We start from the raw sequence: 21,826 nt of genomic DNA on the forward strand, positions 1-21,826 counted from the left end.
GGTGCGACTTATACTCAGGAGCGACTTATGTATGAAATGATTAACACATTACCGTAAAATATCAAATATTATTTATCTCATTCACGTAAGAGACTAGACGTGTAAGATTTCATGGGATTTAGCGATTAGGAGTGACAGATTGTTTGGTAAACGTATAGCATGTTCTATATGTTAAAGTTACGGTATTTGAATGACTCTTAGCATAATATGTTACGTTAACATACCAGTTGGTTATTTATGCCTCATATAACATACACTTATTCAGCCTGTTGTTCACTATTCTTGATTTATTTTAAATTGCCTTTCAAATGTCTATTCTTGGTGTTGGCTTTTATCAAATACATTTCCCCCAAAAATGCGACTTATACTCCAGTGCGACTTATATATGTTTTTTTCCTTCTTTATTATGCATTTTCGGCCGGTGCGATTTATACTCCGGATTAGGGATGTCCCGATCCAGGTTTTTGCACTTCCGATCCGATACCGATATTGTTTTTGCATTTCCGATCCGATACCGATACTGACCGATACCGATACTGGCCTATCCCGAGCATGTATTAAAGTTTAAAGTTATTTAGCCTACTTAGTTGTCAGAATCATGTTGAAAAGGGTTTTAGTACTCTTGATAACAACTAGCCAGCTGAATTAGGGGAGTTTGAATAATACACAATGGTTGGTAACAAGAAACTGACCTGTTTATTCAAGGATAAACACAAAATAGACAAAATTATACATGACAAACAGAAATGGCATCATTGAACTAGGGCTGGGCGATATGGCCTTTTTTTAATATTGCCATATTTTAAGGCCATGTCACGATACACCATATATATCTCGATATTTTGCCTTAGCCTTGAATGAACACTTGATGCATATAATCACAGCAGTATGATGATTCTATGTGTTTTGATTGATTGATTGAGACTTTTATTAGTAGGTTGCACAGTGAAGTACATATTCCGTACAATTGACCACTAAATGGTAACACCCCAATAAGTTTTTCAACTTGTTTAAGTCGGGGTCCACTTAAATTGATTCATGATACAGATATATACTATCAGATATATACTCTCATCATAATGCAGTCATCACACAAGATAATCACATTGAATTATTTACATTATTTATAATCCAGGGTGTGGAGGGGGGCGCCGGATGTAAGTGTCAAAAAGACAGCCAAAAGAGTTTGATATGAGAATAAATCTAAAGTTAAAATATAGGGTAGAAATGCACCCATTTGCAGGAAATGTAGTCTTGATTTTCAAAATTTTCTTTCAAGGCTTGCATGTCTACATTAAAACATTCTTCTTCATACTGCATTAATATATGCTACTTTTAAACTTTCATGCAGAGAAGGAAATCACAACTAAAAAAATCACAAATTTTTTCATACGGTGTTGTGTAAATGTTTGCCTCAGCATTTTGATGGTGTGGACGTGTGGCACCAAATGGAGATAAGCGTCTCGACAGACGTCACAATATTTGAACAATGATGACGAAAACTGTTTTCTCTGTCGTGTCCGTGTGTCGAAAATTGTTATGCGCTTATTTTTTTATTAGATTTTGTGCGTGGCATAGATTTGCGATGCGCAGAGGACGCTTAAACAGTGCGCAATTGCACAGGCGAGCACCTTAGAGGGAGCGTTGCTCGCACGGCTGCGCTAGCATCACAGCTAACGTTAGCCATGCTGCTACCTCTCTGCTCGGGGAGGACGTATACGTATGTGACGTATGTCGTGACAGTATGTGACATATGACGTGACAGTATGTGACGTGTGTAAGAAGGTGCGCTTGCTGTCTGTGAGAGGGAGACACGGGAAAGAGTGAGAAGAGCCTGCCGTGTAATGCCAGCAGCTAAAAGCAACTGCGTGAGAATTCACAGACCTGTGGATGTGTTGAAGGTGTGCTGGAAAATGCGGAACGGAAATTACAGAGCAGCAGAAAAGTGCAATGTATTATTTAAATCGGTGCGTTGGAAAACACGGACCGGAGTTTTTTTTTAAACTGGATTTGGATCGGCATTTTCCAATGCCTTGCCGATACGCAATTTTTGGCAAATATCGTCCCGATCCGATATTTGGATCGGATCGGGACATCCCTACTCCGGAGTGACTTATACTCCGAAAAATACGGTACATTACATTACGTAGCTGCTCCTAAGGGGAGGGGGTTCATAAACAGTTCAAAGAAAAGGTGCCTGGAGCGGTGTCAGGTTTCCCCCCTCTCTGCTTTGTAGACCTCGGGTCATGACAAGGTCTTCCTGTGGCTGTCCAATAGATCAAAGAAACCCACACCTCCACGTCGCATCCCAGCGCACACAGTGGAGGTGTACAAGCCTTTTGTCTTCTCGCAGGGCGACCTGAACTCATGGGAACACAAAGTTGTGCGATAACTTATATACAATTATTCTGACAGTTTTGTCCAAAATCCAAATCTGAAATGATACACTGGGGAGGAATCATTTTCCTGTTCAGGCTCCATCAAAAATGTTTGTCAACGATCAAATCTTGCAAAACACGTGCGAATACACAATAGAGATAAACTTTGGTGGGAAAGTGTTGAGTTGCAATTTGTGTGGCGAAAGATTCTCCTATTATGTTAACTTTTTAACATATGTGACATCATTGTGTTTGTAACACAATCTTATTATGCTTCTGTAACAGAGGTGCACATTATGTCGATCGCGAGCTCCCGGTGGATAGTGGAGGGTGTGTCAGTCGATCGTCAGCCAGGCATTAAAAAAAAATAGACCTAAAAGTTAGCGATCTCTTCCGTAACTTGATTGACATTCACGGCACCCAATGGCACTGGCTGCTGCCAGATCATTATTAAGAAAAAATGACCGACAGGAAGGTGAGAAACACTTTTCATTTCGACAAACTCGCGCTGTACCTGCTGTCAAAAGTCTACACAGTTCCTGTTTTCACAATAAAAGCGCTGCTTCATCCTGCCCGCGCTAACAAAATAAGAGTCTCAGAAAGCTGCCGCGCACAAGCTAGCCAGCTACGGGGTTTGCCGCCAATGTATTTCTTGTAAAGTGTATAAAAAAGGAGTATGGAAGCTGGACAAATAAGACGGCAACAAGCAACCACTTCCATGTGGTATAGGACAGAAAAGAGGACTTTTTTTTCTCCTCCATTTGAAAATGTGGACGTTATTGTCAGGTTCGAACACTGATGACATCTATTAAACAAGACAAGAAGCAAGGAATTAAACAAAGACAATTACATTTGGATCAATTGAGGCGAGACCAAAGACATGCACCTGGGGATAGGTTGATTGGCAACACTAAATTGGCCCTAGTGTGTGAATGTGAGTGTGAATGTTGTCTGTCTATCTGTGTTGGCCCTGCGATGAGGTGGCGACTTGTCCAGGGTGTACCCCGCCTTCCGCCCGATTGTAGCTGAGATAGGCTCCAGCGCCCCCCGCGACCCCGAAGGGAATAAGCGGTAGAAAATGGATGGATGGATGAGGCGAGACGTCTGGACTGTACTCTTTGTAGAGTCTCACCACGCTCTGACGAAAGATTGTACGCCTCCTCTTTTATTTGGATTTTCCCAGATTACATGGCAACAAATGTTTCTAAGGGAGGGGGGTCGTAAACAGCCGTCGCCTTTGATTACAAAACAGTTCAAAGAAAAGGTTGTAAAAGAGTTCAAAGAAAAGGTCGCCTGAAGGGTAGTCTGGTCCTGCTTCCTTTCCGCTTTGTAGGTCTCGGGTCAAGACAACATTTTTCTGTGGATTACAATACATCAAAGAAACAGAACACCTTCATGTTGCTTCCCATCCTACACAGTGGAGTTTTACAAGCCTTCTTCTTGGTAGGATCAAAGACAGCTTTTGTCCTCTCGCCGGTAACTCATGGCAACACAAAGTTTTGTGATAACTCACATACAATTATTCTGAAAGTTATCATCACTATTGTCTGATTCCAATCAATGCAAGTCATCAGAATCCGGTCATACACCAACTTATATTCTTGTCTTCATGAAAGAAAGGAATGTTAAACAAGTTTGTATTATCATTAAACACATTTAACTAGTTAACAAAAACCTCTCTTTCACAAATAAATGCATATAAATTATATACTGTATATGAATGATGTAAATCCTTTCGACTTGGTCAATTGAAAAGTAGCTCTCACCCCTGTTCTATAACATTTATAAAGTAGATGTTTTCAGTGTTTATTTCAGTTAAGTACATATGAGCTAATATAAGCTGTTTTTTCCTACTTATTTCTAGACTTGTAGGAATGTTGTATTGTGAATATGTGACGTATATACACTGTATCAGTATGCATGTTGGAAATAAACTAAAGAGGAGTCATTTTGAACCAAATGTCATCCTGTGAAATAATAAAGAACATTTCAGCCTTTTCGGATTACGTTCAAATCAAACGTTATTTATAAAGCTGTTTTCATAAGTGACAGAAATGCAACGGAAAGTGCTTTACAGACCTAAAAACAACACCCAGATGCCCCCATTACATACTTGCCAACCCTCCCGGATTTTCCGGGAGCCTCCCGAAATTCAGCGCCTCTCCCGAAAACCTCCCGGGACAAATTTTCTCCCGAAAATCTCCCGAAATTCAGGCGGAGCTGGAGGCCACGCCCCCTCCAGCTCCACGCGGACCTGAGTGACGTGTTGACAGCCTGTTCACACGTCCGCTTTCCCACAATATGAACAGCTAATGATGGAGGGCGACTTCTTGGTTTCTTCTGTGGGTTTATTGTTAGGCAGTTTCATTCAGCGCGGTAACAACACACAACAACAGCAGTCAAGTCTTCGTCTACCGTAAAGCAGTTCGTCTGCCGTAAACAGCAATGTTGTGACACTTTTAAACAGGACAATACTGCCATCTACTGTACATGCATATGTGACCCACCCATAATGTGTCACATTTTTGTGTTGATTTATTTATTTTATTTTGTGGTTTGAATTCGTTTTTGGAGCTGTCATTCCACATTTATCAGTATTCACATTGGTCAGTAGGGGGCAGTAGGGCGTTTCTTCCCAATTGAATGCTATCACCTGCAGACCGGAAGTGTCTTGTCATTCTGATGAGAGCGACCAGTCTGTGAACAATTGAAACGTCCTGTGTGCTTTTTCCTCCTGTATAACAGGTTAGTTTTGGTGAATCAACTCACTGAATAATATCCATGTGATCTTTATAAGTTTAAGTACACATTCTGATGGTGGAGCCTAACTGTAAAGTGTTTGTGAGTTGTAGTTTGTATTTGTGAATGAATCCAGCGCACAGCTGCAGTAATCAATACAAAAAGGCGACGTGAGTGCGCAATGTTTATATAGGAACTTCTGATCCTAATTCAGACTCCCAAATTAGAGCTCCCGTTTTCTTATTGGTTTTATAATGTATATTTGTATAATGTGTGTGTTCTGAAATAGTGACAGAGAATAGAACAAGGATGGCCAATTCAACCCTTAACTCAACAATGAGTAGATGAGTGTTATGTGTGTGTAAATGTGTAAATAAATGAACACTGAAATTCAAGTATTTATTTTATTTATTTATTTGTATATATATATATATATATATATATTTAATAAAAAAATATATATATATAACTAGAATTCACTGAAAGTCAAGTATTTCTTATTTATATATATATATATATCTTAACCACGCCCCCAACCACGACCCCCGCCCGACCCCCAACCACGACCCCGCCCCACCCCCGCCTCCTGAAATCGGAGGTCTCAAGGTTGGCAAGTATGCCCCATTATCACACACATGCGCACCTATATGAACAAATGAATGCATGGCTGAGTACAGAGGAGCCAGGTGAGTAAACACTATCACAAGAGCCATCTGCACCAGGAGGTCATCAGACCTCTGAGGAACGCTGGAAAGTACAAATAAAACCTGTAAAATAGTAAGAACCATGAGTAGAGATAAAGGATAAAATACAAGTAAGACATATGAAGAAAGATATATATATATATATATTTATATATATAACTAAATAAAATCTTGCATAACTAATAAGATACTAAAGTATGAATTACTTCAATACAATTAATACATATTAGGTAAAAGCCAAATCAAAAAGGTGGGTTTTAAGTCTTTTCGCCCCATTTCTAATTTTGTTCAGATGTGTTTGCTTGTTTTATTTCTCCGGCATTCCATAGAAAACCAGGTGTGTCCAGCAAATGGCTCACTTTGCCTTCCTGGTGATGAAGTAAAGCATTGATGTTGATGTGTATTTCTGGTCTTGTCACCCTCTCCCGGACAGAAGGGCGACGCGGCAGTGAGCCTGGATCAAAAGAGACGTCGGTGACGCTTGGCTGAACAAAAAGTTACTTTATTACAAGCAAGCCTCATTACACAGGACTGCAGTACCTGGAGGAGGTCAAGTAAAAAAAATTACCTACAACTCCCGTGAACTATGTGGAACTATCGTAAATAAAATTACCAACAACTTTCGTAAATTATGTGGAACTTGTAAATTAAATGACATAACTCTCGTAAATTAAATGACCTACAACTCTCGTAAATCATAGAGAATACAACATTTCCTGCTCAAACTCTCCACTCACTCTCACTTGGTTTAATGCTACTCTCTAGCTCACCTGTGTCAAACTCAAGGCCCGGGGGCCACATCTGGCCCGCCACATCATTCTTTGTGGCTCACGATTGCCTGGAAAGAATGAGCATCAACTTTATTTCATCTTTATTGATTAACGTGTCTAAATTTTGACAGAAAAAAAAGCAATAAAGCATGCAAATGCAGCTCTTAACTCAATATTATTTGATGTAACAAGCTACAGTAGGAAAAAGGCTTGAAGATGGTCTGTAAAACATCATCTATGCAACATTTTGACCAAAGAACCATCATCACATGTTATGTAGACCACAAGGAAGTCTTTTAAATGTAGAAAAATATTATAATATGATAGCATTAATGCGCCTCGTAAACCGGTGCACCTTTTGTATGAAAATAGACCAGAATAGACCCGCAGTTAAAAAGCTCCTCGGTGGCAAGGCCCCGGGGGTGGATGAGATCCGCCCGGAGTTCCTTAAGGCTCTGGATGTTGTGGGGCTGTCTTGGTTGACAAGACTCTGCAACATCGCGTGGACATCGGGGGCGGTACCTCTGGATTGGCAGACCGGGGTGGTGGTTCCTCTCTTTAAGAAGGGGAACCGGAGGGTGTGTTCCAACTATCGTGGGATCACACTCCTCAGCCTTCCCGGTAAGGTCTATTCAGGTGTACTGGAGAGGAGGCTACGCCGGATAGTCGAACCTCGGATTCAGGAGGAACAGTGTGGTTTTCGTCCTGGTCGTGGAACTGTGGACCAGCTCTATACTCTCGGCAGGGTCCTTGAGGGTGCATGGGAGTTTGCCCAACCAGTGTACATGTGCTTTGTGGACTTGGAGAAGGCATTCGACCGTGTACCCCAGGAAGTCCTGTGGGGAGTGCTCAGAGAGTATGGGGTATCGGACTGTCTTATTGTGGCAGTTCGCTCCCTATATAATCAGTGCCAGAGCTTGGTCCGCATTGCCGGCAGTAAGTCGGACACGCTTCCAGTGAGGGTTGGACTCCGCCAAGGCTGCCCTTTGTCACCGATTCTGTTCATAACCTTTATGGACAGAATTTCTAGGCGCAGTCAGGGCATTGAGGAGATCTGGTTTGGTGGCTGCAGGATTAGGTCTCTGCTATTTGCAGATGATGTGGTCCTGATGGCTTCTTCTGGCCAAGATCTTCAGCTCTCGCTGGATCGGTTCGCAGCCGAGTGTGAAGCGACTGGGATGGGAATCAGCACCTCCAAGTCCGAGTCCATGGTTCTCTCCCGGAAAAGGGTGGATTGCCATCTCCGGGTTGGGGAGGAGATCTTGCCCCAAGTGGAGGAGTTCAAGTACCTCGGAGTCTTGTTCACGAGTGGGGGAAGAGTGGATCGTGAGATCGACAGGCGGATCGGTGCGGCATCTTCAGTAATGCGGACGCTGTATCGATCCGTTGTGGTGAAGAAGGAGCTGAGCCGGAAGGCAAAGCTCTCGATTTACCGGTCGATCTACGTTCCCATCCTCACCTATGGTCATGAGCTTTGGGTTATGACCGAAAGGACAAGATCACGGGTACAAGCGGCCGAAATGAGTTTCCTCCGCCGAGTGGCGGGGCTCTCCCTTAGAGATAGGGTGAGAAGCTCTGTCATTCGGGGGGAGCTCAAAGTAAAGCCGCTGCTCCTCCACATCGAGAGGAGCCAGATGAGGTGGTTCGGGCATCTGGTCAGAATGCCACCCGAACGCCTCCCTAGGAAGGTGTTTCGGGCACGTCCGACCGGTAGGAGGCCACGGGGAAGACCCAGGACACGCTGGGAAGACTATCTCTCCCGGCTGGCCTGGGAACGCCTCGGGATCCCCCGGGAGGAGCTGGACGAAGTGGCTGGGGAGAGGGAAGTCTGGGCTTCCCTGCTTAAGCTGCTGCCCCCGCGACCTGACCTCGGATAAGCGGAAGAAGATGGATGGATAGACCCGCTCATCAGCAGTGCTCCTTTTAATCCGGTTGCCCTATGGTCCAGAGAATACGGTAAGTCTTAAAGTTTACTCAACTCCCTCGTTTTGGGTGAACTTTGACAGTTTATTAAAAAAAACCTGCAGCTTCATTTGCTGCCGCTGTTCTCCCCAGCACACTTGTGTTTCTTCAGCTGGTACTTGTAGGAGAATCTTTCGTCACAGACGCTGCAACTCAACACTTTCTCAGGGGTGGGTTTTCTGATGTACACCACCAGTGGTATTTGCTCGCCAACGCTTTTGTCGCAGCTCGAGCAGGGACACGATTTCCCGCCGGCGTGTGTTCTCATGTGCGCTTTCAAATGCTGACTCTGCATAAAGCCTTTGTCGCACACGGAGCAGATGAATGGTTTTTCTCCTGTGTGCGTTCTCATGTGTATTTTCAAATACTGGTTCTTTGTGTATCTTTTGCCGCAAACTGAGCAAATGAATGGTTTCTCTCCAGTGTGCATTCTCACGTGTGTTTTCAAATCGCCGCGGTGATTAAAAGTTTTGCCACAGTGAGGGCATTTCAAGTGTGTGTTGTCAGTGTGACATGTCTTATCAGCTTTAGAGTCTTCATCATCGTCAGTGTCAGGAAAGTGTGACGTTGTGTCCTCACTATCTGATAGTGGAGCTAAGAGTTTGTCTGCTGGTGATCCTCCACAGTGGTCTCCATCAGCTTCTGTTGTCATGTGTTGTGTTGAGCTGCTGCTTGGAGGCTCCGCCTCACTTTCACCTTTGACCTCATCATCTTCACTCTTCACTATGACACCAGTCAATGGCATCTTGGTGACCTCTACCTCCTCCAGCCCTTCAGGATGCTCTCCATCTTGACCGATGCCGTGTTCCTCCATTTCATCTTTAATGGCGGGGGGCTGTGACTCCTGCTGCTCAGGGAGAAGAGGTTCTTCACAGACGTCTGCAGGACACAAAAGGCAAACACGTGCTTTAGAAAAGTCTCAGTCACGTGATACACGGTCCTGCACCGGCATTTGTTCTCATAATGTGTCTAAATATCTCATCAGTCACCATGCTGACACTCATGTCATAACCATAGCATACATCAGGGAATATCTGAAGCAATACTCATGGGAAAAAAAATAATTTTTAAAGGGGAACATTATCACAATTTCAGAAGGGTTAAAACCATTAAAAATCAGTTCCCAGTGGCTTATTTTATTTTTCGAAGTTTCTTTCAAAATTTTACCCATCACGCAATATCCCTAAAAAAAGCTTCAAAGTGCCTGATTTTAACCATCGTTATATACACCCGTCCATTTTCCTGTGATGTCACATAGTGATGCCTATACAAACAAACATGGCGGGTAGAACAGCAAGCTATAGCGACATTAGCTCGGATTCAGACTCGGATTTCAGCGGCTTAAGCGATTCAACAGATTACGCATGTATTGAAACGGATGGTTGTAGTGTGGAGGCAGGTAGCGAAAACCAAATTGAAGAAGAAACTGAAGCTATTGAGCCATATCGGTTTGAACCGTATGCAAGCGAAACCGACGAAAACGACACGACAGCCAGCGACACGGGAGAAAGCGAGGACGAATTCGGCGATCGCCTTCTAACCAACGATTGGTATGTGTTTGTTTGGCATTAAAGAAAACTAACAACTATGAACTAGGTTTACAGCATATGAAATACATTTGGCAACAACATGCACTTTGAGAGTGCAGACAGCCCAATTTTCATCAATTAATATATTCTGTAGACATACCCTCATGTCAGCAGGCCAGGGAAGCTAGGGTCGATATTCTTCTCTTGACCATCTTCGGTGGCATAAGGGACGGTGTGAGCCAAGACATCCAGGGGGTTTAGCTCGCTCGTCTGCGGGAACAAACTGCCGCCATTTCTTGCCGTGCTACCGGAGGTCCTTTGTCCCTGAATTGCTCACACACTCCGGCAGATTCAATGGGGGTCTGGCGGCAGATTTCTTTTACCGTATTTTCCGCACCATAAGGCGCCCTGGGTTATAAGCCGCGCCTTCAATGAACGGCATATTTCAAAACTTTGTCCACCTATAAGCCGCCCCGTGTTATAAGCCGCATCTAACTGCGCTAAAGGAATGTCAAAAAAACAGTCAGATAGGTCAGTCAAACTTTAATAATATATTAAAAACCAGCGTGATGTGGGCGCGCATGGAGTCGTATATCAACATGGACGGAGCTGCGTGAAAAAAGCCACCCGGCCTCTTCGCGTAAACTTCCCTTAACCACTCGCTCATCTTTTCTTCATCCATCCCTTCGAGTTAGCTTTTATGATGACGCCGGCTGGAAAGGTCTCTTTTGGCAAGGTCTTCCTTTTGAATATCACCATGGGTGGAAGTTTCTGGCCATTAGCATGGCAAGCTAGAACCACAGTGAAGGATGACTTCTCATTCCCTGTGGTGCGAATATTCACCGTACGTGCTCCCGTTGTATCCACAGTGCGGTTCACAGGAATATCAAAAGTCAGTGGAACCTCGTCCATGTTGATAATGTTCTCTGGCCGGATCTTTTTTTCAGCTATCTTGTTTTTTCAATATGCACGGAAAGTAGCCAGCTTTTCTTGAAAGTCTTTAGGCAGTTGCTGTGAAATAGTAATCCATGTGCGGATGGAGAGATTGCGTCTTTTCATGAACCGGATCCCTGTCGCTTAGTAGGAGCCATTTTGTGGTCTTTACAGATGTAAACACACAAAGGAAATGAAACGTACCGGTAATATCCGCGCGCTTCTTCTTCTTCTACGCGGGCGGGTGGTTGCTTACAGTAGAAGAAGCGCTTCCTGTTCTATGGGGGCGGGTGCTTACCTTGGCGGTTGCTTGCGTAGAAGAAGAAGCACTTCCTCTTCTACGGGGAAAAAAGATGGCGGCTGTTTACCGTAGTTGCGAGACCGAAACTTTATGAAAATGAATCTTAATATTAATCCATATATAAAGCGCACCGGGTTATAAGCCGCACTGTCAGCTTTTGAGTAAATTTGTGGTTTTTAGGTGCGGCTAATAGTGCGGAAAATATGGTAGGTTTACAGCATATGAAATACATTTGGCAACAACATGCACTTTGAGAGTGCAGACAGCCCAATTTTCATCAATTAATATATTCTGTAGACATACCCTCATGTCAGCAGGCCAGGGAAGCTAGGGTCGATATTCTTCTCTTGACCATCTTCGGTGGCATAAGGGACGGTGTGAGCCAAGACATCCAGGGGGTTTAGCTCGCTCGTCTGCGGGAACAAACTGCCGCCATTGCTTGCCGTGCTACCGAGGTCCTTTGTCCCTGAATTGCTCACACACTCCGGCAGATTCAATGGGGGTCTGGCGGCAGATTTCTTTGACTTTATGGTTGGAAATGCATCTGCTTTGAGTGTCGCAGGATATCCACACATTCTTGCCATCTCTGTCGTAGCATAGCTTTCGTCGGTAAAGTGTGCGGAACAAACGTCCAATTTCTTGCCACTTTGGCATCTTTGGGCCACTGGTGCAACTTGAATCCGTCCCTGTTGGTGTTGTTACACCCTCCGACAACACACCGACGAGGCATGATGTCTCCAAGGTACGGAAAACAGTCGAAAAAAACGGAAAATAACAGAGCTGATTTGACTCGGTGTTTGAGAAAATGGCGGATTGCTTCCCGATGTGACGTCACACCGAGAGCGAATAATAGAAAGGCGTTTAATTCGCCAAAATTCACCCATTTAGAGTTCGGAAATCGGTTAAAAAAATATATGGTCTTTTTTCTGCAACATCAAGGTATATATTGACGCTTACATAGGTCTGGTGATAATGTTCCCCTTTAAATATAAAACATGTTTACGTTCCTTAACAACACCCAGAAACGCCGTCGGCTTCGCTGGGCCTGAGCTCATCTAAGATGGACTGATACAAAGTGGAAAAGTGTTCTGTGGTCTGACGAGTCCACATTTCAAATTGTTTTTGGAAACTGTGGATGTCGTGTCCTCCGGACCAAAGAGGAAAAGAACCATCCAGATTGTTATGAGTGCAAAGTGTAAAAGCCAGCATGTGTGATGGTATGGGGGTGTATTAGTGCCCAAGACATGGGTAACTTACACATCTGTGAAGGCACCATTAATGCTGAAAGGTACATACAGGTCTTGGAGCAACATATGTTGCCATCCAAGCAACGTTATCATGGACGCCCCTGCTTATTTCAGCAAGACAATGCCAAGCCACGTGTTACATCAACGTGGCTTCATAGTAAAAGAGTGTGGGTACTAGACTGGCCTGCCTGTAGTCTAGACCTGTCTCCCATTGAAAATGTGTGGCGCATTATGAAGCCTAAAATAGCACAACGGAGACCCCCGGACTGTTGAACAACTTAAGCTGTACATCAAGCAAGAATGGGAAAGAATTCCACCTGAAAAGCTTCAAAAATGTGTCTCCTCAGTTCCTAAAAGTTTATTGAGTGTTGTTAAAAGGAAAGGCCATGTAACACAGTGGTAAAAATGCCCCCGTGACAACTTTTTTGCAATGTGTTGCACCGTCAAAACATTCCTCTTAATCAGGACAAAAAACAAAGTTGTTTTTTGAACGGGAAAAATTCCCGGTTTTCCCGAAATTCCATAATACCATTTCTCAATTCAACATGTTACTACTTTAACATTTGAAAAATTCCAACACCAACCATTTCAACTCATTCAGACCATTCAAGTTTTTCTTACCATTTTCCAAAACATTTTGCTTTTCCGAAATTACCAAATATTTTGGAAATTCCCATGGAAATCAATGGGACATTCTTCAAAGTTCCACAACTCCCACATTTTTCATCTGATTCAAACTGTTCCAACTTCAAAATATTCAGCCTGTTTGGGAATCGCACACTTTCCCTTGACAAATTCCTAAAATTTCCAGATTTCCAGGGTTTTTTTCCCATTCAAAATGAATAGGCTATTTTTCAAACTTCCACCATTTCCACATTTTTCAACCGATTCAAACCTTTCCACCTTCAACGCATTTCACCATCCTGGAAATTTAAACTAAATCTGATTCAAACTGTTCCAACTTCAAAATATTCAGCCTGTTCGGGAATCGCGGACTTTCCCTTGACAAATTCCAAAAATTCCCAGATTTCCAGGTTTCCGGGACATTTTTCCCGTTCAAAATGAATTGGCCATTTTTCAAACTTCCACCATTTCCACATTTTTCAACCGATTCAAACCGTTCCACCTTCAACACATTCCACCATCCTGGAAATTTAAACTAAACTTTTCCAAGTTAAAAAAAATTCCAAGATTTTCCAGAATTCATGGTTTTCAAAGGTCTTTTTTCTGCCGACTACTCCTTTCAACGCATTTCAACCGTTCCACCGTCAAAACATTCCTCTTAATCAGGACAAAAAACAAAGTTGTTTTTTTAACGGGAAAAATTATAGGAATTCCGTAATTCCATTTCCCAATTCAACATGTTACTACTTGAACATTTCTCAACCGATTTTAAAAAAATCCAACACCGACCATTTCAACTCATTGAGACCCTTCCATTTTTTTTTTACCATTTTCCAAAAAATTCCTGCTTTTCCGAAATTCCCCAAAAATTTGGAAATACCTATTGAAATCAATGGGACATTCTTCAAAGTTCCACAACTCCCACATTTTTCCATCTGATTCAACCTGTTTCAACTTCAAAATATTCAACCTGTTTGGGAATTGTGTGCTCTACCTCAACAATTCTAAAAAAAATAAAAATTCCCGGATTTCAGTTCAACTTCAGCATTGGAGCATTCAAAACTTGTAATAAATAATACACTTGCAATAAATAATTTCACCCCTATACAATATCCTACCCTAATACCCTACTGTGCAATATTACCCTTCGAGTGCAATAGGTCCGACACTGATTGTTATTACTTTATTACTCTTGTTTTGCTCTGCATATTGTACAGTATTTTGTATATTGTTTTGTACATTGTACAGCAGTGGTCCCGAACCACCGGTCCGTGACGTATTTGCTACCGGGCCGCAGAGAAATATTAAAAAAAAGCTGCTGTTGACGGTCCCTGACACAAGGCTGAAGCTTAGAGGTGACAGAGCTTTCGCCGTTGCTGCTCCCAAGCTCTGGAACGACCTAGACAAGCCTCCTCTCTTCCGGTTTTTAAATCTCTCTTAAAAACCATACTTTTATTCCATGGCTTTTAACACTGAGTGATATCCATCCTGCAATGGCGCCCCATAATACACCTGCTGTGAACCTGTTTTTATGTTTTTATTTATTCTATTTTAATTATTTATTTTTTATCGTGTTCTGTTTGTGTTGTGTTGTGTTTGCTCGGTACTCGTTTTATCTTTTAACCTGTTCATTGTACAGCACTTTGGCTACACCTGTGGTAAATTTTAAATGTGCTTTATAAATGAAGTTGATTTGATTTGATTTGATAAACGACTGCATTTTCTCAGACTTAACTTTCGCTTGTCCCACGAGACACACCTATAAGCTTGTTTCGCATCATAATAATCCCCCCAATTCCCCCCAAAAATGGATTAACTCACTGGAATATAAAGACAATATAACATACATCCATAAACGTCGATGCATATGCAAAAGTGCAATATATTTATCTGTACAGTAATCTATTTATTTATATCTGCACCTTATTGCTCTTTTATCCTGCACTACCATGAGCTAATGCAACAAAATTTAGTTCTTGTCTGTACTGTAAAGTCCAAATTTGAATGACAATAAAAGGAAGTCTAAGTTTATAGATGTACAATAAAACTCCTCATAGGGATTTTCCATTTGTTATATTTTGTATAACTTTGTGACATGATAAAATGCACATTATGTGACAGATTGTAGCCAAAGGCTGATTTCCATCTGCAGCTCATTGCAAAGAAACAAGTCCAGGGCTAATTCAGTGTTATAGTCACTTGTATTTTTCATGCACTTATTTTTGCTGTATTTATCTGGCACAAGTGGAAAGCCGGTCCCTGAAAATAATGCCCACATTAAACCGGTCCGTGGTGCAAAAAAGGTTGGGGGCCACTGCTGTACAGGATTGCTTATTGTTTTTATTGAAAAGCATTCTGTTTATTTCAATTTTTTTTTTTTTTTAATTGCTTCTTGTGTGATTTATTTTTATTCCATATTTGTTTCCACTAACGCACCTTAAGTTGGAGTCCTTAATCTCGTTATATGCAAACATAATCAGTGTTGGGACTAACGCGTTACCAAGTAACGCCATTAGTTTCGGCGGTAACTAGTAATCTAACGCGTTATTTTTTATATTCAGTAACTCAGTTACCGTTACTACATGATGCGTTACTGCGTTATTTTTTATGTAGTATCGGCTAGAAACAGAAGATCTGAGTGTGTTTTATTGGAGCGCTGCGGTGTCGTCCTTCCGAATGTTCTTATGTCACAAGCCGGAGGCGCGCTCTGTGTGTCTGGGTGGGGAGGGAGGAGGGGGGGGGCGTGTCTGTGTTTACTAACAAGACATCATGGCAGAGCTGAAGTCGAGTTTCTTAAGATGGAGATATTCTCACTACTTTTCTTTCGTCGATCACAAAGCAAAGCACATTTTAGCTAAATGTTAGTTGTGTCTTGGATCAAAGATCCTATCTACTGCCCAAAACAGCAATTCAAATCTGCTGAAACAGCTACAAAAGCAACATGCTTCGACGAAGCTAGTAAAGACAGGGACAGACTCCGATGCCACTTCACCTCCACCTCCACCTCCACCTCCACCTAAGCAACAGCGGCTGGCTATTAACGGAGGGACTGCTAGCCAGGACAACATTGATAGAGCCATTGCAGCGTATGTGCTAGAAGACATGCAGGCTATTTCTACAGTGGAGTCAAACAACAAATGGCACGAAAACATGTTCCAAGTACCTGGACAGTGAGGACATAAACATGGAAAGCGAGCTAAAGAAAACATTAAAAACTCTGCCTCTGCTCATCATTCAGCACTGAAGGTATACACACTCTGTCAATTGTCTTATATACTCTTTCATTCTAGACTTCTTGAGTGTTTGATTATCACATCACTCTAAATGTATAGACTATAAAGTTCACAAACATAAAGAGGGATCCTCGTGGGCCAGGCCAATCTGTCCTTATCTCTAAACTAAAACTGGGGACATGCGTAGAGTGTTCTGGGCTTCAGTACAGTCTTGATGTCCTGAAGACATGATTTTATTTCACAATTCCTTGAGAGAAAAAAATTGCCTGGTTAGGCGTGTGTATAGCAGTATGTGTGCTGTATATACCGTATTTTCCGCACTATAAGGCGAACCTAAAAACCACAAATTTTCTCAAAAGCTGACAGTGCGCCTTATAACCCGGTGCGCTTTATACATGGATTAATATTAAGATTCATTTTCATAAAGTTTCGGTCTCGCAACTTCGGTAAACAGCCGCCATCTTTTTTCCCGGTAGAACAGGAAGCGCTTCTTCTTCTACGCAAGCAACCGCCAAGGTAAGCACCCGCCCCCATAGAACAGGAAGCGCTTCTTCTTCTACTGTAAGCAACCACCCGCCCCGGAAGAAGAAGAAGAGCGCGGTGCATGCTGGGATATATGACGTTTCATTTCCATTTGTGTGTTTATGTAAAGACCCCAAAATGGCTCCTATTAAGTGTGTTTTCTGTCTAATTATAAATAATGCAGACGAGGCGTGTTAACTGAGTTCTCAACGTTTACTCACAGCGTGCTCATAACCACATTCTAACTGCCAGCATACAACAACGCTTCTCAGGGCTACCGCGCATGCTCGTCACTATCGTTGCATGCTGGGTAGTGTAGTTGTTATATTTGCTAGCTCATAACATCACATTGAGAGACACGCTTACGCGCTTAATTCAATACTCGCCGTCATTCCGGGTGGATTGACAAAAGACCTCCAGCCGCTAGATATTGGTGTCAACAGGGCATTCGAAGCTAGACTGCTAACTGCGTGGGAACAGTGGATGACAGAAGGCGAACACACGTGACGTTCACCAAGACAGGGAGACAGCGCCGGACGACATACGCCAACATCTGCCAGTGGATCGTAAATGCCTGGGCAGATATTTCGGTCACAACTGTGGTCCGAGCTTTCCGGAAGGCAGGATTCACAGAACTGCTGGACAACAGCGACACTGACTCCGATGACTTCGACGAGACGGAGCCGGCCATTTTGGATCCCACATTCGCCCAACTTTTCAATTCGGACACCGAAGGAGGAAGAATTCGAGGGATTTATGAATGAAGAATAACTTCAGAAAGTGAGCGTTATGTTTATTTTGTGTGTTGTGACATTAACGTTCGAGCAACATTATGTTGCTATTGCTCTGCACTATTTTGAATTTTACTATGTTTGTGATTGCACATTTGCGTACATTTTGGGAGTGAACAGAGTTGTTGTTAGAACGCTGGTTTTTAATATATTATTAAAGTTTGACTGACCTATCTGACTGTTCTTTTGACATTCCTTTAGCGCAGTTAGATGCGGCTTATAACACGGGGCGGCTTATAGGTGGACAAAGTTTTGAAATATGCCGTTCATTGAAGGCGCGGCTTATAACCCAGGGCGCCTTATGGTGCGGAAAATACGGTAGTGACATGACCTATAATCATGTCATGTGTGCCTTCCTTGGGTGAAGCCAGGTTTACAGCTATGTTGTTATTATGCTGTTTGTTCCTTATGTATGTTATGTTGCAAGTGGAAAGCCGGTCCCTGAAAATAATGCCTACATTAAACCGGTCCCTGGTGCAAAAAAGGTTGGGGGCCACTGCTGTACAGGATTGCTTATTGTTTTTATTGGATAGTATTCTGTTTATTTCAATTCTTATTTTTTATCTTTAGTACTTCTTGTGTGATTTATTTTTATTCCATATTTGTTTCCACTAACACACCTTTAGTTGGAGTCCTTAATCTCGTTATATGCAAACATAATCAGTGTTGGGACTAACGCGTTACCAAGTAACGCCATTAGTTTCGGCGGTAACTAGTAATCTAACGCGTTATTTTTTATATTCAGTAACTCAGTTACCGTTACTACATGATGCATTACTGCATTATTTTTTATGTAGTATCGGCTAGAAACAGAAGATCTGAGTGTGTTTTATTGGAGCGCTGCGGTGTCGTCCTTCCGAATGTTCTTACGTCACAAGCCGGAGGCGCGCTCTGTGTGTCTGTGTGTCTGTAAATGTAAGTTGTGTCTTGGATCAAAGACCCCATCTCCTGCCCAAAATTGCATTTCAAATCTGCCTGGTTAGGCTTTGTGTATGTCATGTGTGCCTTCCTTAGGTGAAGCCAGGTTTACAGCTATGTTGTTATTATGCTGTTTGTTACTTATGTATGTTATGTTGCAGCTATTTAAAATAGTTTTGTCAATTTGTTCTGGGCTGAAACAAATTGGCCCTTTGAAACATATCTTTGTCTTTGTGTGTTGTATGTAGAGCACATTGCTTAGCAGAGTTGAGTGATGCAAATGCATGTCAAGTTGATCAACACATTGTATTATTCTCCAGTGCAATAAAAGTACTGAAATGAAGGCTAAAAGGGCATTAATGGGAGCTTTAAAAAAAACAAAAAACTAAATAGTTACTTTTTACAGTAACGCATTACTTTTTGGTGTAAGTAACTGAGTTAGTAACCGAGTTACTTTTGTAATAAAGTAACTAGTAACTGTAACTAGTTACTGGTTTTCAGTAACTAACCCAACACTGAATATAATGACAATAAAGTCCATTCTATTCTATTCACACGCAATTCCTAGCATTAAACGATTACAATTGGTACAAAATGCGGCTGCTAGACTTTTGACAAGAACAAGAAAGTTTGATCATATTACGCCTATACTGTATATACCTTTATATACATATATACACATATATATATACCTATACTGGCTCACCTGCACTGGCTTCCTGTGCACTTAAGATGTGACTTTAAGGTTTTACTACTTACGTATAAAATACTACACGGTCTAGCTCCGTCCTATCTTGCCGATTGCATTGTACCATATGTCCCGGCAAGAAATCTGCGTTCAAAGAACTCCGGCTTATTAGTGATTCCCAGAGCCCAAAAAAAGTCTGCGGGCTGTAGAGCGTTTTCTATTGGGGCTCCAGTACTATGGAATGCCCTCCCGGTAACAATTAGAGATGCTACCTCAGTAGAAGCATTTAAGTCCCATCTTAAAACTCATTTGTATACTCTAGCCTTTAAATAGACCCCCTTTTTTAGACCAGTTGATCTGCCGTTTCTTTTCTTTTCTCCTCTGCTCCCCCTATCCCTTGTGGAGGGGGAGACACAGGTCCGGTGGCCATGGATGAAGTGCTGGCTGTCCAGAGTCAGGACCCGGGGTGGACCGCTCGCCTGTGCATCGGTTGGGAACATCTCTGCGCTGCTGACCCGTCTCCGCTCGGGATGGTGTCCTGCTGGCCCCACTATGGACTGGACTCTTACTATTATGTTGGATCCACTATGGACTGGACTCTCACTATTATGTTGGATCCACTTTGGACTGGACTCTCACTATTATGTTAGATCCACTATGGACTGGACTCTCACACTATTATGTTAGATCCACTATGGACTGGACTCTCACTATTATGTTAGATCCACTATGGACTGGATTCTCACTGTTATGTTAGATCCACTATGGACTGGACTCTCACTATTATGTTAGATCCACTATGGACTGGACTCTTACTATTATGTTGGATCCACTATGGACTGGACTCTCACTATTATGTTAGATCCACTATGGACTGGACTCTCACTATTATGTTAGATCCACTATGGACTGGACTCTCACACTATTATGTTAGATCCACTATGGACTGGACTCTTACTATTATGTTAGATCCACTATGGACTGGACTCTCACACTATTATGTTAGATCCACTATGGACTGGACTCTCACACTATTATGTTAGATCCACTATGGACTGGACTCTCACTATTATGTTGGATCCACTATAGACTGGACTCTTACTATTATGTTAGATCCACTATGGACTGGACTCTCACTATTATGTTGGATCCACTATAGACTGGACTCTTACTATTATGTTAGATCCACTATGGACTGGGCTCTCACACTATTATGTTAGATCCACTATGGACTAAACTCTCACTATTATGTTAGATCCACTATGGACTGGACTCTCTCACTATTATGTTAGATCCACTATGGACTGGACTCTCACTATTATGATAGATCCACTATGGACTGGACTCTCACTATTATGTTGGATCCACTATGGATTGGGCTCTCACAATATTATGTTAGATCCACTATGGACTGGACTCTTACTATTATGTTGGATCCACTATGGACTGGACTCTCACTATTATGTTGGATCCACTATGGACTGGACTCTTACTATTATGTTAGATCCACTATGGACTGGACTCTCACAATATTATGTTAGACCCACTCGACATCCATTGCATTCGGTTTCCCCTAGAGGGGGCGGGGGGTTACCCACATATGCGGTCCTCTCCAAGGTTTCTCATAGTCATTCACATCGACGTCCCACTGGTGTGAGTTTTTCCTTGCCCTTATGTGGGCTTTGTACCGAGGATGTCGTTGTGGCTTGTGCAGCCCTTTGAGACACTTGTGATTTAGGGCTATATAAATAAACATTGATTGATTGATCGATCTAGTTACAACTGGTATTTCATGTGAAAAGTCCAATATAAAGTAGGAATAAAACAAACCTGCTACTTGGGACTTGTTGTAAAAAGCGTCCAGTAGTTGACGTTGTCGCTCGTTCTCCTCTTTTGTGCGAGAAAGTTCCTCCTCGTACTCCGCCAGCGCTCTTTCCAACACGCCGAATATTTCCTCAACGGCCGCATTTAGCCGCTGATTCACCAACACTCTCAGCATTTGTACGCGACACATTTTCCACGCGATCACAACACTTTGCGCTCCCAAGAGGACAACGTCCGCGTCACTTTGTTAGCAGCTAGCAATGCTAAGCTAACAACAAGCTAAGAGAAGATTCAAAGTTGACCGAGACGAGTCCGGTTTATCCTGACAGGCTAGAAGAATTAGCATGAAAGATGATCGCAGACTTAACGACAACACGTCCGTGGATTTTGTCCAAACGTGGCCGACTAAGGAGCTTCCCACGCGGTCAAAAAAGGCCTCGCAATCTTGTCTTCTTCTTCTTTCGATTTCCGGCAGACAAAAGGCATCGTTGGCATGTTGCTGCCCCCCGCTGGTCTTTAGCGGTATTTCTTCATCAACTCAGGTTGTTACATTCATGGAAATACTTTGAATACACATAATATGTATGATTACGATCATGCAATAGCATTTATACTTTGCATAAACAATTGTAGTATCATCAGTTATGACGTCACAAAATAATC

At 42.4% G+C, this 21,826-nt stretch overlaps 1 protein-coding gene across 1 annotated transcript in view; it reads right to left on the bottom strand.

Moving 5' to 3' along the window:
• LOC133619742 (uncharacterized) overlaps positions 1 to 21,608 on the bottom strand; it is a 59,211-nt gene extending 37,603 nt beyond the window's left edge. The window contains exons 1-2 of the mRNA XM_072915502.1: positions 21,170 to 21,608; positions 8,622 to 9,432 (exon numbers count right to left, since the gene is read on the bottom strand). Coding sequence (XP_072771603.1) covers positions 8,622 to 9,432; positions 21,170 to 21,353 — 995 coding nt within the window. The 5' untranslated portion in view covers positions 21,354 to 21,608. The remainder of the gene's footprint in view (positions 1 to 8,621; positions 9,433 to 21,169) is intronic.
• Positions 21,609 to 21,826: the final 218 nt, after the last annotated feature.

Source organism: Nerophis lumbriciformis, linkage group LG20 (assembly GCF_033978685.3).
Source record: "Nerophis lumbriciformis linkage group LG20, RoL_Nlum_v2.1, whole genome shotgun sequence".
NCBI classification, from domain to species: domain Eukaryota; kingdom Metazoa; phylum Chordata; class Actinopteri; order Syngnathiformes; family Syngnathidae; genus Nerophis; species Nerophis lumbriciformis.